General features: G+C 34.4%; 7 protein-coding genes and 1 long non-coding RNA gene across 9 annotated transcripts; 5 read left to right on the plus strand and 3 right to left on the minus strand.

Annotated features, from left to right (window-relative positions):
- Positions 1-814: 814 nt before the first annotated feature.
- On the minus strand, positions 815-1,870 carry LOC148172892 (uncharacterized). The gene is made up of 3 exons (XM_088038334.1): positions 1,599-1,870; positions 1,220-1,389; positions 815-1,170 (listed from the first exon to the last, which is right to left on the minus strand). The coding sequence occupies exons 1-3, from the start codon at positions 1,657-1,659 to the stop codon at positions 904-906; spliced, it is 498 nt and encodes a 165-aa protein (XP_087894460.1). The 5' UTR covers positions 1,660-1,870; the 3' UTR covers positions 815-903.
- Positions 1,871-2,109: 239 nt separating this feature from the next.
- kairos lies at positions 2,110-14,746 on the plus strand. The gene is made up of 2 exons (XM_088038319.1): positions 2,110-2,261; positions 11,331-14,746. The coding sequence occupies exon 2, from the start codon at positions 11,344-11,346 to the stop codon at positions 12,700-12,702; it is 1,359 nt and encodes a 452-aa protein (XP_087894445.1). The 5' UTR covers positions 2,110-2,261; positions 11,331-11,343; the 3' UTR covers positions 12,703-14,746.
- Positions 14,747-16,278: 1,532 nt separating this feature from the next.
- On the plus strand, positions 16,279-18,078 carry LOC148172894 (uncharacterized). 2 transcript variants are annotated; one of them, XM_088038315.1, is made up of 2 exons: positions 16,279-16,450; positions 16,503-18,078. In XM_088038315.1, exon 2 carries the CDS (start codon positions 16,516-16,518, stop codon positions 18,058-18,060), a length of 1,545 nt encoding a protein of 514 aa, XP_087894441.1. In that variant the 5' UTR covers positions 16,279-16,450; positions 16,503-16,515; the 3' UTR covers positions 18,061-18,078. The 2 variants fall into 2 exon arrangements, with proteins under 2 accessions (XP_087894441.1, XP_087894442.1); XM_088038316.1 differs by having other exon boundaries at positions 16,279-16,410.
- LOC148172895 (peptidyl-prolyl cis-trans isomerase-like) lies at positions 18,070-21,615 on the minus strand. The gene is made up of 2 exons (XM_088038333.1): positions 21,379-21,615; positions 18,070-18,783 (listed from the first exon to the last, which is right to left on the minus strand). The coding sequence occupies exons 1-2, from the start codon at positions 21,574-21,576 to the stop codon at positions 18,358-18,360; spliced, it is 624 nt and encodes a 207-aa protein (XP_087894459.1). The 5' UTR covers positions 21,577-21,615; the 3' UTR covers positions 18,070-18,357.
- An 834-nt stretch (positions 21,616-22,449) lies between these two features.
- Positions 22,450-22,921, plus strand: LOC148172896 (uncharacterized). Its single transcript, XR_015770230.1, has 3 exons — positions 22,450-22,631; positions 22,688-22,765; positions 22,816-22,921. It is a non-coding gene; the product is annotated as an uncharacterized LOC148172896 (long non-coding RNA).
- Positions 22,922-23,008: 87 nt separating this feature from the next.
- LOC148172897 (uncharacterized) lies at positions 23,009-23,640 on the plus strand. The gene is made up of 3 exons (XM_088038343.1): positions 23,009-23,228; positions 23,349-23,483; positions 23,532-23,640. Exons 1-3 carry the CDS (start codon positions 23,102-23,104, stop codon positions 23,594-23,596), a joined length of 327 nt encoding a protein of 108 aa, XP_087894469.1. The 5' UTR covers positions 23,009-23,101; the 3' UTR covers positions 23,597-23,640.
- On the minus strand, positions 23,624-25,828 carry Prp18 (pre-mRNA processing factor 18). The gene is made up of 5 exons (XM_088038326.1): positions 25,733-25,828; positions 25,443-25,658; positions 25,271-25,391; positions 24,841-25,220; positions 23,624-24,117 (listed from the first exon to the last, which is right to left on the minus strand). Exons 2-5 carry the CDS (start codon positions 25,503-25,505, stop codon positions 23,647-23,649), a joined length of 1,035 nt encoding a protein of 344 aa, XP_087894452.1. The 5' UTR covers positions 25,506-25,658; positions 25,733-25,828; the 3' UTR covers positions 23,624-23,646.
- On the plus strand, positions 24,369-24,844 carry LOC148172899 (uncharacterized). The gene is made up of 3 exons (XM_088038342.1): positions 24,369-24,526; positions 24,583-24,675; positions 24,721-24,844. Exons 1-3 carry the CDS (start codon positions 24,388-24,390, stop codon positions 24,825-24,827), a joined length of 339 nt encoding a protein of 112 aa, XP_087894468.1. The 5' UTR covers positions 24,369-24,387; the 3' UTR covers positions 24,828-24,844.
- Positions 25,829-25,859: the final 31 nt, after the last annotated feature.

Below are 25,859 nucleotides of genomic sequence, written 5' to 3' on the forward strand. Positions count from 1 at the left end.
TGGATAAAATTTAACCGTTCTTTTAAACATTTTTGTATGTTTCAAACTTCCGGTTTACTTAGAAAAACTTTTATTTAATAACATGCTAGGAACGCTACAAGAAACTTTTCAAAACTCTTGTGGGTCTTTGAACTTAATGGTAGTTTAGTTTTTTTCACACCAAAGTTTTGTTTTGTTTGTAAACTTCTCAATCGCAACTTAGCCTCAGATTTAAAGTAATTTAAATTCTCAAAAGACATTTTATATCTCTCTGATCCGGTCTGAATATAATAGGCAAAAGTTGATAGTTTTCTAGATTCTTAGCATATTTAAAATTCGGAAAATTCAAACACTTTGTACATTATGAAGCAAAATGTATCGGTATATCACCGCTGTGTTTTTAGTACCCGCTAATCAGTTTACAAAGATATCCTTTAAGTGCTTAAGTAGATCATAAATTCAACAAAACTTTCTTTGAATTCTCGTTGAACGTGCGGAAAATGGAGTCTAAGAGTTAAGCGTTTTATTATCTTATTAAGTTTAACTGCTACCTAGTTATTGATTAAAGAACAATGCAGGATTCGCTCCTTTGAAGGGGAATCTGCTCGTACCTACTGCTTGCTGTATCTTTTTTAAGTCGTTTAAGATAATTGAGTGGCACGTGGAAGGTTTGTATTATGTCCAACATTAATCTGAATTATTTTGTTGCCACAAACTTCTGTTCAACGTTTAGTTAGGATTAGTGTTGCTCGTTAGCTAACTTAACATAAACTGCAATTTAACTTGAATAATGACACAATTAAATCCATTGAAGTTGAGAACCAAGTTTACCGACTATTGTTAAAATTCTTTTATTTTCTAACGTAACATGAACTGCTAACATGGTACAAAGTTAACAAAATCTAATTATTACAACAATATTGGTCATAATATGTTAAATCTTTTGTAAAAATATTGAAATACAAGCCCTGCTAGTAAAATTGAAATTCTGCAGGAGAAGATTTCCGCCCCACTGCCAGCGTTGCAGAAATTCTTTTCGTCGCAACAAGTGATACACGAGTGCAACTTGGTTCTTTCTCCGATGACTATACATCCGGGCTCGCAAGTTTCTGAGCAGTTCCTTTGCAGGAGCCACATTTTAGGCTTTCCAGTGATCTCATCGGTACTCGTCGACATAGAAATCCGTCGTACCTACATGACCATGTTGAAGAAAAAAATGTAGGGAGAAAAAAAGCCCTACCTGACATTTTTTCTGTTCTTTGTGGCATTTAGTGTGCATGTAAGTATGGTTTGCTTCCAGGTCGAGGCACCTGTCACCATCTACCATGGTATCGCAGCGGTAGCACCACAGGTCATGCTGTTTTTCTGTAGCTCCTCTGGTCTTGTGCTGCTGCTGCTGCTCACTGGAGTCTGCAATCAATAATTTCCCGGTTACCACGACGACTGACGCAATTCAGCGCCTTTTACAAACACGCCGGTGCACCGACGTCAATGGCATCTTTTTTACAGTTTATGAGGCAATTTTTGTTTAAAACGCCAAGCAGTTTTAAAATAAGACACACAGAGTTTTAATCAGAAAATCTGATGATGGGAAATTTACAAGAAGTTGAAGAACTCACCTGATAATGAAATTAGCGTGCTGAGGAAAATAATGAAACTGGCGAAACACTTGAGCAACATTATCGTTTATGCAGTTCTCTCATTGTCGAGATTTCTTCCTTCTTGCTAACGAAACACGTTTATCAACCTCATGTTGACCCTTCAACTGCTGTCGCCATTTTGAAGCTGCGCAAGTCTGCAACGTTATCTCTTCTCTTTCGACCTTTTCGCTCTGATAAAAATATTTAAATGGTCTATTTAGTTGCTCTTGATTGAGTAAAATGGACTCATGCGAGAAGATACTTATCCGAAGTTTCCCCTGCCTTCGATTCCAAACTTAAAAACATCGAAGCGATTTTTTTTACTGAGATTTCACCTATGAAATCGTAAAATTTCGACATTGTTCAAGTTCCAAAGGCCTCGATTCAGCGGTTTCAGTCGGCCTTATCGGTGGTTATGCAGTCGCTGTTGGTCCAGAAAATCGCAGGCGGAGGCTGACGCCGTGGGGAGGATCCTGCATGATCCTGGGCAGTATCACTCCGGCATTTGTTCGTGTAGGCACTAACACCGCTTACGTTATCGTAGCGCTAATCCGAAAGTTCTTTTCTTAACGTTTCGCCGCGGAAGAATTATTTGAGTCGCTTTTAAATGTTGAATAAAATTTTTTGTGAAATTTAAAAAAGGTGAGTCCTTCAATGAATGATGCATGCACCAATTGAATTATTTACCTCCCTGAAACAGAAAATCACATTGTACCTACCACATAGACTATATTCTGTTCGTCACTGATAATTTTTTATTCAAATATTCATTATTGAAATGTTTCGGTTTTGTGTGCGTGTTGATAATTAAATTTGAAAAACTAATGAGACCGATATTGATGACCTGTCAGGTCCGGGAAACAATACGACTTCTTTTGTTCATAGAACTGAGTCCAATGAAAACATCTGTTAAAAATGTATGAAATTAATGATCATCGAGAATGGTGAAATATTTTGATCCTGGAAATGTCAGATAAATTATTGACTAAAATTCCTATTTGTTATTCAACGAAACCGCTAATGTTTCCTCATAAACTAGCTGCAGAAATAGCGCGATAAAGAGTTAATTAAGTGCTAAACTAAATAAGCTTGGATCAAATGAATTTTTAAGTGACCTGTCAAGCTTAATATAGCGTTACTTTCGGATCGATCCTCGTATACTCACACTTGACGTAAATAAAAGAATGTTTATTAAAAAATAATGTGGTTTTTCCAACTAAAAAATGAAAGTTTTGTCAATGGCGCTGCCGCCTAAAACCGCAATTACGTAGTTTCTCAAAAATATTTATATTACATTGTATAAGCAAATATAGTTCAAATATAAGCAGTTTCATATTAAACACAAAAACCGCTAGTTTTATAATTAAGTTTTAATTTTCGCCTGCATAATTTTCCTTGCAAACTTAATCTCTACCATACCAAGTTGTATGACTTATAATTTTAGGTACAGCATAACCATATTAGACAGTCTACTTATCGCTAAATCTTCTTAGCAAGAGCCTTTGCTTTAAGACTTGTTGCACAACATCCTCACAGTTGCGATATAAATCATATTGAAATTTTTTCTCTCCGTCGCGTCGGCAGATAGAAATAGTGAATAGTTTTAAAATTATTGTCCCCATCAAGCTTTTATCCGAGATGTTTTCAAAGAGAAAATGCTCCATTTCACCATTTTCAACGATTCAAATACGTAGATACAATAGAAAATCTCAGGATTTCTTTATAAGCTTTATTCCTTTTCCTTCATAAAAGAAGAAAACAATGCTGTTGGGTTGGATTAAAACAACAATGTTTAATATTTAAAAAAGCTGAATCTCTGTAAAAAATGTGAGTAAGCCACCTGAAAGTTCATTAAATTTTACAGTTAGATTAGAAATGTTAGTATTTACCAATAACAACAATTTTGATATTAATCGATCAACAGGTGAAACTCTCAGTAGTTTAGTAGTTAATTGTACATATATTTGACCATTCTGACATTAATAAACAACATAACAGTCAACAAACATTTAATATTTGAAATTTCATTTGGTTGAGAATGTAAAAACATTTTCGAACAAATCACAAACATGTTTATCCCAAATTAGCTCTTCTTCTTAAAGTGCAGAACACGATTTTGCACTTTCGGAGTGGCAAATTGATCCATCTGAATCTCATTGAATTTTTTATTATTTTCACAAAACTTATAGAACATTATTCAATTTCTTGGTTTATTGTTAGTCAGATCTTTAATGCCATCATAAACGGATTTCTTTAGATGGTCTTTCATTCTGGTTTATCTGAGAGCGCATTGTAATATTGGCAAAAAATCGACAATTTATTTAATAATGACAAAAATTCATCAATCAATAAGCTTATAAATTTGTAATTTACAAACATAATTCCTTGGACTTCGATGTGTAAGTAAATCGCGAATGTATTCAAACTTTTGTATGTATAAAATCTGTTGATGAAACGCTATTTCCTCCGCTCATTCTGTATTTTCCTTTGCATTTTTAAATTGTCGAATTTCACTCACAATGATGGAGTCGAAATATGAAAGAGGGTAATTGCCAATTTTATTAAAATTACATTTCTGCGCCAGACCCAACAAAATGTGGGGCATACTTGCACATTTGCATTTAGAGCTCTGACTTTTTTCAAGATTTAGAAATAGCAATCCACTCCCTACAAAATTGACACTTTATTTTTGCACTTTAAACTCCAAAGCCCCACATGGCGTCTTTGCACGTTGTAATTCAATAGTTTCAGTTTTATTTTGTTTTTATTAGGACAATAAAGCTTGAAGATGTAATTTCCCGGTGTTTTATTCGACTGAAATAGCCACTTACGAAAACGACAACATACTTTGTGTAACAATGTAATTTTGTTGCTAATTCATGTGCTTAAAATATTGACGTCATTTTAAAATTCAGCCTTCCTAAATCTGAAAAGTATTTAATAGCGTCCACGTGATATCGATTTTGTTGTTGAATATGACGAGATTCAAAAGATAACAATATAAAACTGTCTCGCATGCAGTATCGATTCTGGGTTATGTTATTACATTGAAGCAAATTGTCAGTGAAGTGGAAGACATACTCAGAGTAACATGACCACATAACATAATCGAAAGCTTTACGCACACTGAATCCACGAATTTCAAGTAAAACTGACATGAATATATCCAGAAATTAACGAGATTCGTTCAGGCGTGTACGGCGCTAATTTTTGTTTGTAATTAGGTTTCTTTTGATGTCGGTTTATGAAAATAGAAACAGAAAACAGTGGAATAGATAATATTTAACAAGAATCAAAATTAAATATTTCTACAGATGTAAATCCAATCAAAACGATCAATTTTCTCAATAGTTGCGTAACCGCAACAATATTCCAGATGGCTTTTATTACGTTCAATTAACTTGAAACGTAATTCTGACGTAATTAGTCGTTGTAATACTGTAATTTGAATCCGTCTAATTTCATTCCGAACTAACTTTTCCAATTTGCAGAAAAATAATTAACGTTTCAATGATCATGTTATGTTAATGAAGTTTGAGGAAACTTGGCTCATTCGTCATCTATTTTCAGAAAATGGAGAACATAAAAACTTTTTATCGGTCCTTGAATCACAAGTTTAGTAATGAAACCCTTATATTATACAATATTTAACGAGATCCCGCGGTTTTAGGATCCCAAACTCTATAACTAAATTATGAGCTATAATTTAATTAAAGGAGGAAGTAGGAACAATCAAAAATTTACTACTTTATATCAAAAACATGAAGGTTATTGGTCATTTTTCTCACAATGGGGAAGCTTTCAATACAATCATTCAAAAACATCCATAAAAAGTTTGTTGCTTTATCTTGTGAGCAGTTGCTCGTAAATCCTACTATGTATCTATAAACATGTGAAAACAGAACAAAAATATTCACGATAATTTCGTGGGGGTGATATTTTAGCTGAAAATGCAAAGAATTTAAGGAATTTGGCATGCATCTGCTTTTAAGAAATTTTCCTTTGTTGACTGTTTTATTACAAAGTTTTCGCTTGACAGATCACCACGTAACTTTCGCTCATTTTTTTAACACATTACTATTTGTCATCGCTTGTTCCTAATTGTTAAGCAAACACAATAGAATATCTCCACTAACATTAATAACAATAAAACAATTTGACGCGAATCGCTAACTTCCATTCGTTCTCATTTACACGTAAAATTAAAAACGCGTCTCCCTGATTTACATCCTTTTTGTCATTCCCTACATCAAAGAAAAGTGACACCAACTTAAAATTTGTAAAAATGATTAAATCCAGCAAACATACTTTTATTACCTTGTTTACACGTCGACAGTTGAATGAAAAGAAGTATTTAAAATTTGTGATAAATATCAACATGTGACTTCTTAAAGAAATGAACATCTCCTAACTTTAATAAATTTAATGGTATTAAACTTACACCTTGACAAGAAACCATTCAAGTTTACCGAAAAATTTTCAGCGATAAAAAGTTCGGGAAGTTGAAGTAGTGAGGTTACGAAGAGTGTACTTTTATTCTCTGAAATTAATGAATCGAGATGAAAGGCATTAAGATAAATGATGAGAGCGACTTTATTGCGGTGTTGTATTGTTTTAAATATAGAAGTGGAGTATTTAAAAACTGATCACTTTGCCAAATTATGTCGAATTTTGGTTGGTGCATGAAATGTGTCAAATTACGAGTGATATCAAAAATACAGAAAAGTAGGAGATAAGGGTTGTCTTAATTGTCGTTTAGCATAACGGATCAAAATATCTTTAATGATATTGCTTTCATATTCTACATAAAATTTAATAAAAACGTTAAAGTTAGGGAGTTGAGATTAAGTAAATTACCATTGTACAAAGGTTAAATGAATTACTCTCTGTAAAAGAAGAGAAGTCAAACTAAGCTGTAATTATATTAGATGTAATAACGTACGATTGAATTAAATGGATTAAAATTTTCATGCTATAAAATGAATAAAGACAAGAAAACATGTATTAAATTTGTTTATTCGTACCCCAAAATTACTAAAATGTGTAGAAAGTACAATTCTGAGTAAAGTAGGTCATAAAAATGACAAATATTTTAGCCAATATTTGACAAGAAAAGCTCGTTTCATGCTTATTATAATGAGCGTAACCCATTAGCATAATAGATTTTAAAAGAGATTGCGCAACAAAGACGACAACTCCTTATTTTTGTGGTTTTTAAACTCGATATTTCCAAGTTTATCTTTCATTTATTTCAACAGATAAATATTAAACAACAAATAAATTAGTGCCTTGGCCCGGCGCATCCACCATTTTCAACAAGAACATTTAATCAACTCACTATATTGTGAATAATCTTTCAGTTCAATTCATAGAAATTTTGATGTTAAATCAATAACTGCAAACCACATCGACACAACGAATAGAAGCATGTTTCATTTAACTCCCAAACGATAAATTACATTTCTCTTAATGTATTCCATTTTCCTCGTTAAACTAGTTATATTCGAAATTAATTCCATCCAGAAACCACAGCTGCATGTGTGTAAAACAATTTACTGAAGCAAAACATTGCTTTTATTTGACGAAACGTTTAATTACGCGGGTATTTATTTTGCATCTTTGGGATAAAATCCGTATGTAAAATCCATCCAACTTCGCAAAGTTTATTACCACGCTCTGTATAGCTTCAATCAGTTTCTGCTAAGTTATATCTCCGAGTTCCACAGTTGCTCAAGTTTAACTTGGCGTAGAAATAATTGTAATACCATTAACCGAAACGTACACCTGTCCAGAGTCTAAATTTTCCCTACAATATGATTTATACGCAAATTACATTAGCTCCAGTAAGGGAAATAAACAAAGAGTGGCCGCCCGTTTGTATCAACACATCTAGTGAAATAAAGCACACCGGTAATTGTTGATAACGCGAAAGCGAGGGTTTAAATTTAGCTTGAAAATTGGAGGTCAAAAGGTTTTGTCTCCAATTTCGAAATCGGCAAACGAGGTGGATTTTTAATTACACAATTTCTCAGGTTGTAGCTGATTGTGCGCGTACTTTGTTCCTTAAAAAAATAATTACTCGACTAAGCAATGTCCCATCTCAACCTCGACTGGGGATTCATTTCGTAAAAGGGATTTGCTGCTTTTATGGTAATCGCCTGACGGCAAACTTTACCTACAGTACCTCACCCTTCGAAACATTGCAAATCCAAACTGTCATTTCGCTCAAAACGAGGGCTTATTGGGGTTGGGTGTATATCGTTTTTTAATGATCTGCTGCATGTTCGGGCAAACGAAAGTTTCAGTTAATCTCGGAGATTCAAATTGCTCAAATCGGATATGAAGTTTTAATGGGTTTTGGAATACACTTGCATTTTAACTGAGTAAGAAGATGTATACTGTCTTTACTCTCTAAATAGACAGCCTCCAGCTAAATTTGTATCAGAAAATTCATCTTACAAAAATGTAGAAAAATGTATTTAAAAACTGTATTAATTCTTTTCTCTCAACGGTTCCGGTTGCTAAGAAATGAAATTGAAAACAAGACTCAACTTTCATTGCTTTTAAAATTACTCAGGAACTGAGATTGTTAACCTTTTTCTCCTGTTCCCTCAAACTCGACGCAACATTTGCGTAATAAAATTAACTCAGAATCGTTTTGTTTGCAAACGCTACACAGAAATCAGAAATTTCCAGGTACAACATAATGAATGAGAAACAGCGTCAGGTAATCATTTCAACTTGAAAATTTAAATTAACTAGCTGCACTAACGGAACTTTATTATTACAAAAATAAATGAAAATTAATTTCGACTTAATAAATACCCGACTAATATCAAAACAGGATCGATACATATTAAATTCCTAAACAATAAAACATAGACTGGCCCATTGAAAGCAACCTGCAATAATTTGTACGGTATCCTCGTCTATTTCAAGTCGTTGTACCAAATAATGTTTATTTTTATGTTAACCTTGCCCAAGCAAACAAATTCACTTTTGTTGTAAGCTGTCTAAGTATCCAGTAAATAAATTATGAAATCAATAGACTTGTCAAATTTCAAATAAACGATTATAAAAAATTGCTGGTAGTAATGATTAAGTCGTGTAGGTAACAATTTGTAACATTTAACACGAGGTATTTAGTTATCCAAAATCTATTATTTTAGTCGTAATTTTAAGACAAATTTGTTTCATCAATAGTTTTTTACACTCCCCTTCAGGATCTCTCCTGTAATAAGATCAAATCTTGGTGCTTCTCTTAGTTTTTATTTCTTCGAAAACCTCTTTCAGTGTTTCTATTGATGACTCGTTAGATCTAAAGATTTGTTCAAAGTCCTCCGCCAATACCTCAGTTTTTTGCTCGCTGTCTCTTACCCACGTTCTTGCCCGAGGTCCTTTAAGTTTTTGTCAAGTGTTGTGTCTTATTTTATTATTGAACACTTTTTGTAAGTTGCTATTCTGTTACGATATTTTTAGTGTTGTCCCACGCTACTTCGTGCATGATTTTTTTCCGGTTAAAAATAAACTTCTTGGTAGAAATCTAAACCGTAAATACCTTCACTTTCAAAAACGCCACAGCTCTTATAATTGCAATTATTAAATTTTACTGGCTCGTAAATCACTGAATAAAATTTCCATAAACCTTCGAGAATCATATAAAAGCTTAGTCAGCAATTGAAAGATTTTAATCACTTAACGTGTCGATTTTGTTTCTAAGCTTATAAAAAGTCTCTCATTTGAAACTTCACTTTTGTGAACAAAGCAGATTTTTAGTGTATCCTCTATTGTTGTAATGTTATACTGTTGGAAACAAAAGTTGTTTGTTTGGCATTTTGCATCCAAAGATGCACTCTTTAGTTCGCAAGGTCTATTTCAAAGAAAAATTCGCTTGTTTGCACATCTCTCAGTGTAATATGAACCACGCCAAGTGAATAAAACAGAATTTTGTAATTATTGAAAAAAATCGTTTGAAACGTCGTACTAGTGGTTCATGCAATAAAAAGGTATTGATCTGCTTTTTAATAATCATCGTCGATACTATCAACAGCAAAAAACGGAGCTAAAAGCTATAATTTCGACACACATGTAGGTGAAGGCAATAACGTTTTATCTTGTTTGTTTTTCTGAAAAATTGTAACAGAATTAGTTTCCCAGAAGTTTTTTAATCAATGTTTTTTATACGTTCAAACTTCTTTCGCAATTAGGAGATGAGCTGAATTTAAGCGATTCAAAGTGTAAACAAACAGAAGAAACTGATCTTAAAATTATGCAGCTTTATTGTTTAAATGTTTTCTCTCAAACAAATATTTACCGAAAAGAAAGTTTTTCGAACAGTTCTCAAATCTAAAGTATTCCGCAACAGTTGGATTACTCTGTAGGTGTAGGCCAGAGTTCAAGCCTGTTGGAGAATAAGAAATTGTGTTGATCGAATGAAGAGTAGCACAATTATCTCCGTAGAGTGTTGATGGACGTTCAACAGGTTCAGGTCTTAAATAGGGTTAGAACGGTGTCTGGAAAGTAATTTGGATATTCTGGCACAGATCGTAACGTGAACACTAATGTCAGATGCAGAAATTTATGAACCAGATTCGTTTATGGGCAATTCTCCTGCATTACAAACACACTGATGGCAAAAACTAGATAATGATCGCACGCTGGGTGTAAAGTCTCAGATTTATATTTCTACAACTTCTCCCCATGTCGACTCCGTACAACACGTTGGTTGCACAATTTCATTTTTCGACGTTAGAAACGTGAATAATTTATTTGATGGCATATTTATTACTGAATTGATGTTCTCGTTCAAGATGAAATTGTATTTAAATTGTATTGATTTTGACACGGTTGCAAAAAATTCCACTCGATTAAAATAGCTACGGATATCGCTGCTGAGTTTTAAATTTAATTTGCCTTACATGTGGGATTTCGACAAAAGTATAAATTTTGCCACTACCATTATTGATTTTGTTCACTCGTTCACATGTTCACAATTCCCTTGGTTGATTTAGAGAATTCCCATTTATTCCGTGTGGACATCTGTTGAACTAAATCATATTATACACCTCATGTGACAATCTACAGTTTTAAATTAAGTTCAACTTGGAGCAAAACGTTGGTGTAACAATTACGAATTTACGTTTAAATTAAATCAGAACTAGGCAGTATGTGAGCAGATGGATCAATAAAGGTGTTTGGAATTGAATTAAAAAGCTTTAAAGGTTCCTAACGTTGAATTCCAATATGAAAGATAAAAGTGAGCTGTCTGTTTAACCGTTGGGAAAGACGACTGTAATTTTATATTGCCGACGACGTACCAAATTACATTATTTTAATTTTGTGGATATTAGACTCTATGAGAAAAACTGAAGTAGGTAACTCATTTAAGCTTGTGAATTATCTAAATCTGCCTTTCTATGTTTGTACTTATCATTCTCTGAAGGTGCTTTAGAATATTTACCATTTGCCGCAAAGGATCCAGTTAAAAGGAATGAATTGTGTAGATGAAAATGCGTTTAACATTTACAGCATTTATGAAGAGTAAATGTGCTCATTCCATTGCCACAGTTTCCCGTGCTAAGTTTAGAGCTAATCAATAACCACTTCTCTCTGTGTACATATTTGAGTAACTCACAAAGGCATCTTTAATGTTTAGAACATAGTCTTGGTTAATTACGGGTGAAAGTAGTAAATTTCCATGGGTTGTTTCAGATTATTCTCCACGATGAGAAGGTCATCGAATGCAGTTCTTCAGACCCAGACATCGGAGCCATTAATTGTAGTAGAAGATTCAAACGAACAAGATGTTGAAGAGCAAAAAGCGGATGATTCAGATTCGCACCACAGTTCCGAAGACGAATCCCCGACTATGAACCCTTATCTCTTATCACCATTTGCAAGGGACATTCGTAAACATTCATTACCAACCCCTCAATGTAGTGGGATAACCGCAAGTCAAGTTCGCCGTTTGTCCGAAAGGGGTGAAACTGTAGGCCCTGGACCTCGTCAGACTGAGTTTCTTGCTACCCTTTCGACGGCTCCGGCTCCCTCCCCCGGCGGTCGTAGACATTCTGTGGTGACCATCTCGAAAGTTCCTTCGACTTTGTTTGGAAGAAACAGACGAGAATCTGTGGCGGCATTCTCGTCGGGCACCGCTTTCCCTGTAAGGGTGCTCCCGAACAGAAGAGAGTCTATCGCTTGTCCTCCTTCGACAGAACCTCGAGGCAGCGTACATAACCTCCAGTTAGACATAATGGATGATATCGTCCAAGCACGTAAAGTTAGAATGAAGCTGTGGAACACCAGCAACGAACGAGTCTGCGAAGTGCAACCCCTAGACGAATCTAGCTCCGATAACGTTCAAAGATACACGAATTCTTCCAATCGGCGGTACTCCGACTTCGTTGGTACGACTCTAGCGCCTATTCCGAGCTCTAGCAAGAGACGCGCTTCGGAATTGCCGCCACCCAACACCTGCACCACAACTAGCGCAAGTAAGCACCCAACAACCGGAATAGTTTGCTCTAATACTGATCTTATCTCTATTTTATCTTCTCTTTCAACGTCCTCCGTCGAAATCAATCAGTGTGAGACCGCACAAGCGCCGAAATCTGAATCCGAAAAAACCACAGAACAGAAACGAAGTCGATTGAAGAGCAACAGGTCGAACAGTTTTGACATTTCTATTCTCCAACACCCTGAAGAACCAAAACGAGCTGACCCCAACTCAACACCTTCGAATTGGTTTGCGAAACGCCACCAACCATCGACCAGACCTGAACCAGACAAAAATGTTGTTGAGACGGAACCAGGAAAAGTCGTTTGGGACGAACGCAGTGGATCTTTGGTAGACGCACATGCTCTAGGTAGTGCAATCGAAGTCTTTCTCAGACAAACCACTCCAGACTCTACAAGCGTCCAAACTTCACCGCATTCCTCACCCAACAAATGCAAAACGCCAACAAGTAAAAGCGCTGCTGGTCGGTCTAAAACTAGTTGGTTTTCAAACAAAGGAGACAGTGATTCCACTGAAACCTGCGACTCTTCACTCTGCTCAACTTTGAAAGACTTGTTTGTAAAATAGTCTTTTAGATTAAAATGGTCTTTTAGAGTGCTGCCACCGCGCACGGCAATATGTTTAGATGAATTTATCTAATCGGTGTTACAATATAAATGTGTCTTAATAATCACTTTGATGGAGTACAATCAAATTCAATAATCCAGAATCATTTAAAGGTAGCTCTAGTTCTGATTCTTTCTTGTATAGTCGTGTAGTAAAGTGACCTTTGATGAAGACGAGTATCAGTGAATGACCAATTACGAAGTAGTTCAAATGCAGACAACACTATTATTTAAACACTCCGTAATACCTCCTGGAAAAGTGTTCAGCCATCATGTTCCATGACATTTTTGGATTCTTAACAAGCACAAATTAGTCGTTTAAATAAGCTACTTTCTCAATTTTATAGTGCCACAATAAACAAAAACGCACGTTACAGCCTACATATCGGCCGACTTAAAAATTCGTGTTCTTTTTTAAAATCTAAATGTACGTCACAACATTATCTTTCGAATTTTACTTCTCTAAACAGTTGTAATATCCACATTTTAATATATTTATGACCGGTTTACAGAATATTACGATTAAACTTTGTTGTTAATGTAAAAATCTGTTGTTAATGGACTCTGTGAAGCGGCCTTGAAATATTAAGTAATTCAGTGGGTCTGAATCATAAAAAAATATGAACTGGCGCACATTTGGACATCTGTTTTGGAAAAGAAAATTGTGAAAATTATCTGAAAATATTAAATTCAAACTTACAGTGGTTTCCAAGGAATAAAACACGTTCAAGAGAGTTTTAAATTTCGAGTTAGTTTTAATCCGGAAATTTTATTACTTTTATAAGTTTCAGAGACGGATCAACAAATTTTACATAAAACTCATAAAATGTTAATAAAACTTTTCTACCGAGATTCGAATAAATATATATTTTGCTTATTTTATTCCTGCTGTCCGATAAAACTAAAAAAAATTCAAGAGAGTGATGTTTTTACTGAGAAAAAATACTTGTAGAAGCGACCGCAAAACGAAAAGTTGTTTGGAGCAGAAATAGAAGGAATGTAATTTATATGCCGCAAGTAATTAAATTCAAGTCCACAATTTTCCACACGGTCTGACCCAAACAAACAGATAAAACGTGTCCGATCAAAACTCTAAAATTACTTTTGGCATTTTTTACTTTATCACGTTTAAAACGCATATCCAGATGTGCACTAGGTCATTTTTAATGTAAAAACTTCGTATTTTGACGAAAGTGACGAATAAATAATCCATCATCCATCAAACAGTGATTGATATAAGCAACTCGAATTTACTCACGCCCTATAATCTATGTGTTAATATTTGAGTAATCAATACACATTAAATTATGCACCCTCATAAAACTGTAATAGAAGATAACCGACGCTGAGAGTAATAAAAAATTGAAAATACGGCCACTAACAGTCGGGGTAGATATCAACATCTACACAAAAATTTGAGTAAATGTCATAAAAACGCGCATAAATTTTGCCTGAGTTGTTTCAGATTTATTTTTAAAGTTATTCCTTTAGATATTTACCTTTGAAAATATTCATGACGTGTGCATGAGTTTGGAACTAACATTTGGAAGCAATGTTTCCTCTCGAGAGTGCTGTAAAAATTTCATTTAGCACAAAAAATTAATGTGTTATGTTGACGTGCCTTTAAAACCAATCCTAATTTATTAATTGATGTATGGTCTGATTCGAGAGGAATCTGTAGTAGGTAGAATTATCATTTTTGTCGACACTTTGCGGGCAAAGTGTCACCTATCTAGAAAGTTGTAAATAGAACGTAATATTTTGGACCATATTAATGTTGTGTATAGACAATCCTATAAGTTCTAATGTGTATCACAAGTTTCAAATAAATTTTGAAGCAACATTCTAAAAATTGTAAGTATATTTTCAATACTTAATGTTATACTGAACTTAAATATTTAAAAACATAATGTTGTTCGATGTTTTTAATCGTTGTTGTATATAGTTCGATGTACAGATTGTTGTTATAAATGTTATAAATAAAGAATATGTTTCTCTAATTACAACGTTTATTTGTCAACTAAGTCTATGTGCAAATTGTGTTTTTATCATACAATTGTCACATGCAATTCAGTAGTGCGTTATTTGCACAGTGTCATAAAATTGCGTGTCACTTCAATTTACTTTTAAGTGGAATTGTACTAGTTAAAATTTGGTGGATACGCTGGGTCAGTATTAAATTGGGATCAAATTGGATGTGAAAGTACCTACAGCTGAAAATATTTAATTAATTTTTTTAAAGATGATGTTATCTTTTTACATTTCGAGTGTTTCCCTCCGCATTGAAATAGAAATATTTGAATAAAAACAAACAAAAAAATGCATTCATTATTTCCCCAGATACGGTCGTCTACCTTTCTTTTAAATCCCCAAACAATTTCATCTGAAATCAGTTTCCGTAAAAATTTAATACCTTTCTTCCCCTAGAAGAAATTACAAAGAATTTTTTTATTCGATATAGTAAAAATGTGGAAGACAATGATGAATTTAATATAGAATACTGAAAAAAACTGACCGAATTCAAAACAGACATTTTTAATATTAGAATTGAATTAAAATTAAAAATTTGAGTGATCAACAACCTAAAACAGCAAAAATTATTTTAACATCTAAAAAATAAAAAATACAAAACTTAAAAACCCCAAAGAATTAAAAGCGTCCAAACGTCCAAAGTTACGAATTTTATGAAAAAATTTCTCATATTCCGGGTTCGCTTTAAAAACAATTTCTAAAATTTGTGTCTATCGTTCTACAATTTTGCAATTTGATAAAGATAATGTACGATAAAAACTAGTAATTTCCCAAAATTACTTTAAAATTTTAAAAAATTTTTATTTAGATAAAAATATTTTTCTTAAAATTGATCTTCTAGTATTTTAAGTAATTAAAGACACAAATTTTTGTTTTTATGACAAAGCAATAATTTCAGATATCCTCCCTTAAAATACGTAGTTTTGGTTATTTTAGAGCAACAGCTGTAAAATTTAGGGAAATTACTAGTTTTTAATAATTTATTAACTGTCAAATTGCAAAATTGCAGAACAAAAACACTAATTTTTAGAAATTTTTATTTTCAAGCCAAAGTAGAAATATGAGAAATCCTTTCCTAAATTCGTATTTTTAGTAATTTTAGTGCTATGAAATCTGAGTGAAAATTACTAGTTTTTAATTGTTTATTAACTCCGCCAAATTGCAAAATTGTGTAGATCAAAAGAGACAAATTTGAAAAAAATTTATTTTTAAGGCAAAGGCGAAATATGAAAAATCCTTCCTTAAAATTGATAATTTTGGTTAAAAGCGTCCAAATAGTAATGAAAACAGTCCAACTTTACCAAAGACGAAAAAACCTAGAAATTTTGAAAAATCAAGAGAACCTAGAATATTGCATTCATTTGAAATGTACGGAATGCAAAGAATTATTCATATCAACAGCCGTGACCTTTGTTTTAAAGTGTGGATGTCTGGTTAAAAGTCGAATAAGTAAAAGACACCAATAGTTTCAAATTTTACCGCCTTCTTCAACACGCAGCTTACAGATTCCTGTAATTTGACTTAGTAACAACCGTGATCATGTGATCATTTTATTTCAACTGCCGTAAAGTTCGTAAGGTCACATTAGACGCCGTATTTGCAAACACGTTCCAATGATAAGAAAATCAGTTACAAGTTGGTAAGAATTAATACAATTAGAAAAGAAAAAACCGGCTAAAGTAACACTATTGTACTTAATTTAAGACAGTTTGATTAACGAACATTTTTCAGAACTGATCAAAAAATGGATTATTCTTCGTTCTTGACGAACGATGTGTTTCTGACACTGAAATGTGATTCCTGCAAAAACTGCTTATCCTATTTCCCAATTTGCATTTCTGGAGACAAGAAAAACATTTGCGGTCGCTGTTCAGTTCACCTTCCTAAAGGCAGCTACGCCCAAAATGAGGTTTATGAAGCTCTAGCACAGTTTGTTAAGTTCCCCTGTCGTTATAAGGGCGAGGGGTGCCTTCAGAACTTCTTACCAAAAGACGTTGTTTATCACGAAAAAGGATGTACATTTCAATTAACGGAATGCCCAACAAACCACTTTACAAAGTGTGATTGGAAAGGTCCTAAATCAAATAGCGTGTACCACTGCCAGGATAAGCACTCAGATTTAATATTAAATGATGGTGAACTTAAATTGGATTTATTCCAATCCTACACACGTGTAAGTTTACTCAAACATGAATCGTCTTTGTTTATTGTTGAAGAGAAATTTTACTCAATCAACAAGTTGATGGAATTTTGTATTTATAACCATAAATCTGATGTTGACTTCCAAGAATTCACCTGTGAGGTAAAATTTAAAACAAAAACTAGAAGCGTTACTGTTGAGTGTTTAGTGACAGGATTTGAAAAGAAAAAAATTGTGGAAATTTTCTTGGACTCACTAAAAGACCGGGAAAATGTATCATCAACCATTACAGGGCAGCTTATCTTATTAGTTGAAGTACCAGTTGAAGCTGTGAACAAGATTGACGAAACCCTTCTAGCGGCATTCAGATGCAGTTTCTGCCTAGAATACATCCTTCCACCCATATTTTCACGACGAAGTATCAACGATTCACAGAATCAACTTTTTTGCCAAGGTTGTAGAAATAAAGGATCTAGACACCACACCAAAGAAATCAGAGAGTTTCCTCTAGAAAAACTTGCAGAATTGCTGAATTATCCCTGTAGGTACAACAAGAATGGTTGCCCTTTCGTTGGAAAACCCCTCCAAATGGAAGAACATTTAAAATTTTGTCTGTTTGGCATCCATGTGTGCCCTGTTAGCGAATATGTTGCTTGTACATGGACTGGCAACGGACACGATGTGGTGGCTCATATTTGCAAAGCCCATGAAGCGATGATTTTAAATTCATCAACAGTGACCGTAAATCCATTAAACTGTAAAGAGAATTTCAACATAATCAAACCAAGCATATTTAGCACTGCGAGTAATTCTCTGACAGTTTCCTCTCCAAAGTGTTATATAATTAAGTTTTCAAACCACTTGTTTCGCTTAAATTTTGCAGAAATTGAACAGTGTTATTACTGGGCTGTGCAAATGATTGGACCATTCCAAGGTGATTACATGTTTGAACTGGAAATAATAGATATCAAGAATAATCGAAATAGTTTGATAACTAAACAACCATGTACATCATTGAAGAAGAAGGATAGAGTATTTATAGACAAAATGTGCTACTTCGGCCAAAATCAACTAGCGAATCTTACAAAAGAGGACCAACTAACCTTCAAAGTTCACATTTACCAGGAATCTGTAAACGGGTCAAAATAAACGAGTATCCATGTTTAAGTGGTTTATTTATTGTTACATCTCATCCAATGCAGATCTGAAGTAGAAATATTATAAATGCAGACATACACTAAACCTAGTTAGTGGCAAACAACTTTGACAATTGATCACAAGTCCTACTGGAAACGTTTAGTTTTCGAATACACGATACACCAATCTAGATGGAATGATAAGGACGTCGGCAAAGTTTAAACATGAAAATATTAATTAAAATAAACATCAAATATAGGTGTATCTGTAAACTTATATTACTTTAAAAATAATAACTGGTTTTAAAATTTACAACTGGCCAGAATCGGCAACGACAACTTTTTTCGACGTTTTCCCTGATTGCGACCCTAACGCTTCAATTTTCTTTACAACGTCCATTCCCTCAACAACAGTACCGAACACCACGTGTCTGTTGTCCAACCAGGAAGTTTTTACGGTGGTAATGAAGAACTGGGAGCCGTTGGTATCCGGACCAGCGTTCGCCATAGACAATACACCAAAACCGGTGTGTTTTAGGGTGAAGTTTTCATCCGCAAACTTGTTTCCATAGATAGACTTGCCTCCAGTACCGTTGTGGTTGGTAAAATCGCCTCCTTGGCACATGAAATTCGGAATGACACGGTGGAATGTGGAGCCCTTGTAGCCGAATCCGTGTTCGCCTGTGCACAGAGCGCGGAAGTTCTCGGCTGTTTTAGGGACCACGTCATTTCGGAGCTAGAATCATATTTGCAGTTTGTTAAAATTTTGAAACACAATCTTGCACATTTCTGTCCAGCCACCAATAAAAAATCACAACAAATGCTGTCTGTTTTAAAACGAAAAACTCTGCGGTCCGATTTAATAATATAAGGATCAACAATCCCAGCCAATATACAAAATTTCCAATCAACGTGAGCTAACTTATTTAGAGGTAGAGTTCAAATAACAATACAATATTCAATTTAAAGGTCACAGTTTAGCATGATGATATAAAAATATTGATAGAATCTTTGAATATTAATAGGTTTAAGAACAAACATAAAACCATTACATTTCTCTGCTCTCTCTCCTGACACTAAACACGAAAAATACAGAAACGTAGAACTGTAATAGAATGAAAATATCCCGCGGCATTGAATGTAATTTGACACAATATGATGAAACGGAACGGAAATTGAAAAGTACATACATTTCATCTTCAACAGTACTTGTGTGAAAAAAATTCGAAATGTGTGTTAATATAAAACATCTCTGACATAATGAAAATGATAAAAACCTCAAAGACTCTTGAATAGATTTTTAGATTATTAAAAAAATAACAACAAGCGGCCTACAAACTAATTTATATTGGATCAGTTTAAGAAACAACCGGCTACATTTTAGATGTAGATTCTTCAGACAGCTTTAATAAATCGAAAGAACATGAGCCCCCAAACTATCAATTTGAAACAACTTCTGTAATATTACTGTCAAAAGTGTGTTCTAAAGAGCGATTAATTTTTATACATTGACAACGATCGATGTTTGTGTTTTTGTGTTGGAATCCATCTATTTTTGACCCTTCGAATAAACAAACACGTTTGTTGAAATATGATGATCAATGGTCCGTTTATACATATTGTCAAACCTTATTTATCGTATTGTCAAGACAGTTAACAAAATTTATGACTTATTCTGGATTCTGCGTTATTAAAAGACATCCCATCGATTTTTTTTCAATTTCCAATCAAATTTTGACATTAGTCAAAAATTGTTTCTTCAAAGACAACACTCGTAATGTCAGAGCTAACTGAGAATTACTTTTTATCCGGACGCTGAGAAATACCAGTGCAAATAAGAAAATAAATGATCGTAGCAAGCAATGAAATTTTGGAGTGATTTTCGAAAGGAAATTAAAACGGTTTTTGTAATAAAATTTAATTCATTGAAGAAAGCGTTGATTTTAGGGGTTCATTTATAGTGTATTTGCGATGGATTATGATCTATGTGTTTCAAAGATCTTCATTTTCGATATTGAGTTTAAAAACTACACCAAAATTCACATTTGTTAAAGTTTTTAATTGAGTTATCAATGTGTACAGTTATGTGAATCACAGTGTATACTTCGTTCGCATTTTTTCTGATAAGAAAACCACCGGAAGTGGGGAAAATCATTTCCACGAATCGAACAGGTATTTATAGAATGATTGATAATATTTAATAACAATAACGTATAAAAGTGATAAGATAGTTCTTATAACAATGAAATGACCCTCGAATTTGGTTCACCAGATTGATTTGAATTTTATTCCCATGAACTGATTTCCCCTAGCACAGTAAGAACTCCCTTCATTAAAAGAATCTCATGTAATATTAGTCATTACGTCATAAATTATGAAGTGCACGGAATGTAAATTTATGATAAGGAATAATGCAGTTCTGCGAGAACGGATACAAGGCCACAAATCTTAGACTTTCTGCAAAGTTTCAACAGGATCTAAATGAAACAATGATTTACTTTTCCTTTAAGAGATGAATAAACAATACCCATATTCTTAATTTCAAAGCGTCGAATGATTTACTATACGACCACGTGAGGATGATTTAATAAGAATGGAACATAAGAATAATTATGATAATCAGATGAGCAAAGTAGTGAAAATGGAAAATATTCACACGAAGGTGTTCAATTTTGTTAGAATTCTATTATTAACGAAAAGCGGGAAAACGAGTATTTCGAACAATGGGATAAACCCGTATGATTTATTTTTGTCGTTGGTACATAAAACATGCCATTCATTACGCATTGTAATCTTAATTAGTAAGTTAAATCTTGCTGTTATCACTGTGAAAATATAAAAAAATTCGCAATTTATGTCGCTGCTTGCATGGCACATAAAGAACTTAATAAGATAATTCTCGAAGCTGATCAATTTCGAACGTCGGAAAATCACCATGTGAAGAGGCGGAATATTAACGCCCCCGATTTTTCGCAGCCCTATCTATTGTTACCGAAATCCTATTTTGGTGGCAGGTCTTGGTAATTGTCCAAAATAAGAGCGGAATGTTTAACAAATCTTCGTCAAGAGAGGGGACGCCACAATATACGCCTTGCCTGCCGAAGCGCGCCACGGTATGATATTGATAACTGATTACAAAATCATAACAAACAGCAAAAAATCAGTAAGAAATCGTTTAACTACACAAGACGAAGGCAAAGGTGAAGGTCAGGGAGTGGATTTTTTCCGAAGGAAAAGCATTACCGGTAACCGGCACCGGTGACTTGCAAACAAGCATGCTGTGTTAAAAATTAGAATTTCCCATGTTAAAAAAACGTGCTTTGCCGCTTACCTCAATCACAATGCGGCCCACGGGTTGACCGTCGGCAGTCATGTCGAAAAATACCCTCGGGAGACCCATTTTCTTGCAAAAATTCCTGACGAGAGCCGAAGACGACAAAAGCGGACTTGCTGTGCACTGAAAAGCGAATGCGCTTTTGCACGACGAGGAGAGAGAACCGGCTCGACGAGAAAGAACGAAGAAGGCCATGTTGACGGAACGGAATTACTGTGTTAGTCAAAAGCGCGCCTGTAGGAAGCGTTCGAGTTTTAAGTCTCGGAATGACACCAATAACGGCGGTGAAAATTAAAACAATGCAAAAACTCTTTGAAATCAAAAACTGTGAGCGCACCAAAGGGCCACAGTCAAGCTCAAGCACAATAGAAATTTATTAGCGTCACATGATCCGATCGATCAAATAAAAACTTATCCGGAATGACCACCGATATTTTTTTTCAAAGTCACGTCGTAGATTTGCAGAAAAAAAAACAAACTCGATTGACAAATACTTTTTTTTGTAAAAGTATATTGTGGATTTAATTAATTCATAAATTGTATGATGTTTATTTAAAATAAATACTTTTTTGTCATGTTTCTTATCACCTTGAACCACCCTATGTATAGTTTTTCCGAAAATAAGAGTTGGGTGAATTGTAAAAGTCTGCCGAACATTCTAAACGGTAATCCTACTTTTTGGGAAGACCTTTGGTACTTTAAGACACCTCTAAGAAGTAAGACGATAGCTAAACAAAAATATTTTTCTCTATGGTTATCATACGTTTCCCAAAGTGAGCTGTCTTTAATTGTTTGCTATCTTCTTTTTTTTTTGACGTGCAATGCGTATTTTTTGGACCCTATGTATAGTACTTCTTGTTTCAGTACATAGTTGTACAAAAAATACTTCGTCGGCGTATAACAATAAACCCATTTTTCATAATTTTAATAGTGGAGAACTAAAATACGCAAAATTTCACATCAAGCCCCACAAAAAAATGACGATGTTTAGCCCTTTGGAACCGCTGATGCCCACCAAGCTCGCCACCAATGCGAAGATAAGATATAGCAATTACGCATGTAATCCATAAGTGTAATATACAACAATTCAAGTGTATGTGCGGTGGTCTACATCAAAACTCATACAATGGATCGTGGATATGAATTTGGTCCATCTACATGGCTTTCTATTGCCATAATTACGGTTTTTACAATAATGTTCATTTGTTTTGAGTGGCAACGGAGAAAAGCTCTAAACTTATTAGACAATGGTAAGTACACTAAAATTAAATTACACTTTTACTTTATTAAGAAAATAACTTTCCAGGCTATTATTTTGTAGAAGAATTTGTTAATCTTAAAAGAAAGCGTTTAGTGGCAGTTCCACCAGAAAATGTAGACGCAAGTTAGTATTTTATTAGTTTACTATTCGAATGAATTAACTTTTAATTGTAGGCAACCCCGCTGATCCCAGAATTATAAACCCATCCTTAATTGAACAAGATTGTTGTTGCTAATTTTTTATACTTATTGCGAAACCCAAATAAAATTATGTAGTCCAGCACTGCAACAGATATGTTGTACATACCATCAACTATTACAACAGCTGCGTCATCCTTCCACAAAATTGCGATAACTACAATATTTTTCAAGGAGTCATATTTATCACAATCGCTGTTGATATAGATAACGTTCCTATAATTACACCTGGTTCTAATAATTAGTTTGCGGTTTAACAAAAATGGATCACGCCTTTACCAACAAAGACGCTATTGTATTTGGCTCAATAGCAATTGTTGAATTTATATGTTTCTATGTGTATGTGTCGACGGCTAGTGTTAGATTAAGGAGAAAAATAATTTCTATGGGTAAGTACCAATGCGACTTGGTGGAGACTGCTAGATATTGCATGAATTACAAACTAAATGGTCTTAAAATAGGATATCTGTTGGTAACCCCGCATGTTTCAATGTTCATATGCCATTTAGGTCGTCTGATCCCCACAATTCAAGTGGTTGTTACGGGAAGCGTAGTTACGCCAGGCCGTGTGGTCCAGACGTGTCCGCAAAATCTACATCCGTTTCCACAGGCACAATACACACAACCACCCCCACCGCCTCCAGGTATAAAAAAAATATTTTTTATCGTAAAATTTCATTCCTCCATTTCAGGTTTCCTAGCGTACGACAGCCCACCACCTTATTCCGAATGTGCGGCAAATCCTCCAAAATATTAAAATTATTATATAATAAAACTTCACAAATAAAATAATTAATAATATATTATTTATTCCCGCTGCGGTGGTGTTCCAAACGCCGCGTACTCCACACATCTTGAAGGATCCGTGGGATAATATTCTTGACACTTTGTCATCAATCTTTTCAGTCCTTGAATGTATTTTCTTTGAGTTTCGTCATTCATTACGTGCGCTACGTTTTTAGAGAAAATTTTTTCACGACCGGTACGAGCATGAATACCGACCATAGTAACCCCAATGGGCCATGGAGCGTTACCGATAGCCATTTGAAGGTAAGCATCGCTAGCTTTGAGATAATTTCTGTTCAAAAGATGTACGACAATCTCTGTTAAACTGTCTGAGATGTCTTCAGGGAGCGTAAATGATTTCAGTTTTCTGAGGAGAGGTTTGAGGTACTCTTGGGTTTGAGTGTATGTTGCTCCAGCTAGTTTTCCTTTGGTTCCACGTCTTTCTTCAGGGGGGCGGTTTTGAAGCTGCTCCTGCCACATTTGTAGCATTACCTAGAAAAGACAAGCAACCATTTTAGTGGGCTAAATTCGTAATGAGGACACAAAAAAATATGTATATCCAATTTGTTGGATAAGCGGCCTTTGCACGTTTTTGTCTGGCATAATGACCAGAATAAGAATCAAATATAAAAAAATATAAATAAATAAACAAGAATGTAACGCAATTGCGGAAAAAATCACTTAAAAAAATATCAAACGTCACCTCTAGTCTTGATAAGATAAAAACGTTATCAATTATTGTTTCACTCAAAGTATACAAAAATGGGTAACACGAACGCTTCAGAAGAAGCACCTGTGCCTCTAATAATTTTAGTTGTTGTGTTTTACTTGGTTGGTTTCCTCATCGCCCTGTACATCCGATTCTCAAAACTCATATTACTCAGAAAAATCAAAGAAACGGGTAATTGTGACTATAAACGTCATGTGATAAAAACAATAATAGCAAACATATTTTAGGTCGAGTCATATCCCTTTCACAAACGTTGATATCAATGTTAATGCAGCAACTCCAAGAACAGCAGCAACGGCAACAAATATCTCCAGCAACAGGTTTGAATGAAATTGATTTGTGAGTGATATTAACGATTTTTGTAGGTTTGCCTCCACCGCCGCCCTACACGATACGTCCTCCAACACCACCGCCTATTGAACCCAATGAATTACCGCCTCCATATGTTGAAACTCCACCTTATGTAAAATAAAAAATTGATCTACCTCTATGAAATGAACAATTACGGTCATGTCCCGTTCCCGCTCCCCACGTCCCATGTCTTTCGCCATCTCGCGGACTTCGTCATATGTAACAGACACAGTTTTCACTTTGTCTGTGGTTTGTGTGTTATTTTTAGAGTTTTCTGAAGACGTTAATAGCTCATCTAGATACTCCTGATCAACCTGTTCCATGGCTTCCTGGAAATCGTTACGAAAGCCTTTATTGACTTCAGGTTCTAGAAGCTCGCATTTTCGTAATCTTTTAAAAGCATCTATTTCTGTTTCTCCAAATAGTAAGATTGGCTCTGAACGATCACGTAAACGCAGTATTACTTCACTGCGGGGTAGAAGACTGTGGCCTTCGACATTGTCGGATTTATTCCCTACAACAATCGTTAGATTAATTGTCAGACTATCTTGAATTCATTATTACCTTCAGGAACTTGAGTTGAATTTGTAGCATCTTCTTTATTGTTCGCGCCGTATTTTTGGCGGTATTCTTCTTGTTCCTTGGCTAATAAGTCTCCCCGACGAAAGTACTTTTTGTTAGGGGCCTAGAAAACAGGTTGATTACGTTTAACACAAATATTCTTAAATAGACTTACGATGACATTTTTCTCTTCCAAAAGTTTGCGTTTTTTCGCTATTTCAGCTTTTAAAATATCCATTCTCTAATTCACTGCATTCAAATTAGATCTGCACACTCATAATAATAAAAAACTGACACAAAACAAATTCAAACAAGTAAAAACACAGGAGAGGGCTCTGGGAGAGGTTAGTTTTTAGAAGTGACAGCTGTCAAAATGTCAAACGTCGGGTGTCTGAAAAAAGCGGGTCATTCAATTTGGAGAAGCATTTTAATTCAAGTTATTAATCAATTAATTTATTTAATTACCTGAAAAACTGTTAACATTTTGCACTTTTACTTTTGTGCCGTATAGATACATATTGAGTGATCAAAGAAAAGTTCTGCTTATTCAAATTTCACATTTCGCTGTAACAAAAAAAAAATTGCTGCCATC

This window comes from Gnatocerus cornutus, chromosome 6, assembly GCF_029298725.1.
Source record: "Gnatocerus cornutus isolate USDA-ARS CGAHR chromosome 6, icGnaCorn1.1, whole genome shotgun sequence".
Classification (NCBI taxonomy): Eukaryota; Metazoa; Arthropoda; class Insecta; order Coleoptera; family Tenebrionidae; genus Gnatocerus; species Gnatocerus cornutus.

Excerpts from the sequence above, each read along its gene's own strand:
- kairos (XM_088038319.1), top strand. The coding sequence starts at position 11,344 with ATGAGAAGGTCATCGAATGCAGTTCTTCAGACCCAGACATCGGAGCCA.
- Prp18 (XM_088038326.1), bottom strand. The coding sequence starts at position 25,505 with ATGGATATTTTAAAAGCTGAAATAGCGAAAAAACGCAAACTTTTGGAA. Across the intron at positions 25,392-25,442 it reads TGGAAGAGAAAAATGTCATC|GCCCCTAACAAAAAGTACTT; the intron begins GTAAGTCTATTT and ends CCTGTTTTCTAG. Across the intron at positions 24,118-24,840 it reads TAATTGTTCATTTCATAGAG|GTAATGCTACAAATGTGGCA; the intron begins GTAGATCAATTT and ends TGTCTTTTCTAG.
- LOC148172897 (XM_088038343.1), top strand. The coding sequence starts at position 23,102 with ATGGATCACGCCTTTACCAACAAAGACGCTATTGTATTTGGCTCAATA. Across the intron at positions 23,229-23,348 it reads GAGAAAAATAATTTCTATGG|GTCGTCTGATCCCCACAATT; the intron begins GTAAGTACCAAT and ends TATGCCATTTAG. Across the intron at positions 23,484-23,531 it reads ACCACCCCCACCGCCTCCAG|GTTTCCTAGCGTACGACAGC; the intron begins GTATAAAAAAAA and ends CCTCCATTTCAG.
- LOC148172894 (XM_088038315.1), top strand. The coding sequence starts at position 16,516 with ATGGATTATTCTTCGTTCTTGACGAACGATGTGTTTCTGACACTGAAA.
- LOC148172892 (XM_088038334.1), bottom strand. The coding sequence starts at position 1,659 with ATGTTGCTCAAGTGTTTCGCCAGTTTCATTATTTTCCTCAGCACGCTA. Across the intron at positions 1,390-1,598 it reads CACGCTAATTTCATTATCAG|ACTCCAGTGAGCAGCAGCAG; the intron begins GTGAGTTCTTCA and ends TATTGATTGCAG. Across the intron at positions 1,171-1,219 it reads AAGAACAGAAAAAATGTCAG|GTACGACGGATTTCTATGTC; the intron begins GTAGGGCTTTTT and ends ATGGTCATGTAG.
- LOC148172895 (XM_088038333.1), bottom strand. The coding sequence starts at position 21,576 with ATGGCCTTCTTCGTTCTTTCTCGTCGAGCCGGTTCTCTCTCCTCGTCG. Across the intron at positions 18,784-21,378 it reads TGGGCCGCATTGTGATTGAG|CTCCGAAATGACGTGGTCCC; the intron begins GTAAGCGGCAAA and ends ATATGATTCTAG.
- LOC148172899 (XM_088038342.1), top strand. The coding sequence starts at position 24,388 with ATGGGTAACACGAACGCTTCAGAAGAAGCACCTGTGCCTCTAATAATT. Across the intron at positions 24,527-24,582 it reads CAGAAAAATCAAAGAAACGG|GTCGAGTCATATCCCTTTCA; the intron begins GTAATTGTGACT and ends AACATATTTTAG. Across the intron at positions 24,676-24,720 it reads ACAAATATCTCCAGCAACAG|GTTTGCCTCCACCGCCGCCC; the intron begins GTTTGAATGAAA and ends CGATTTTTGTAG.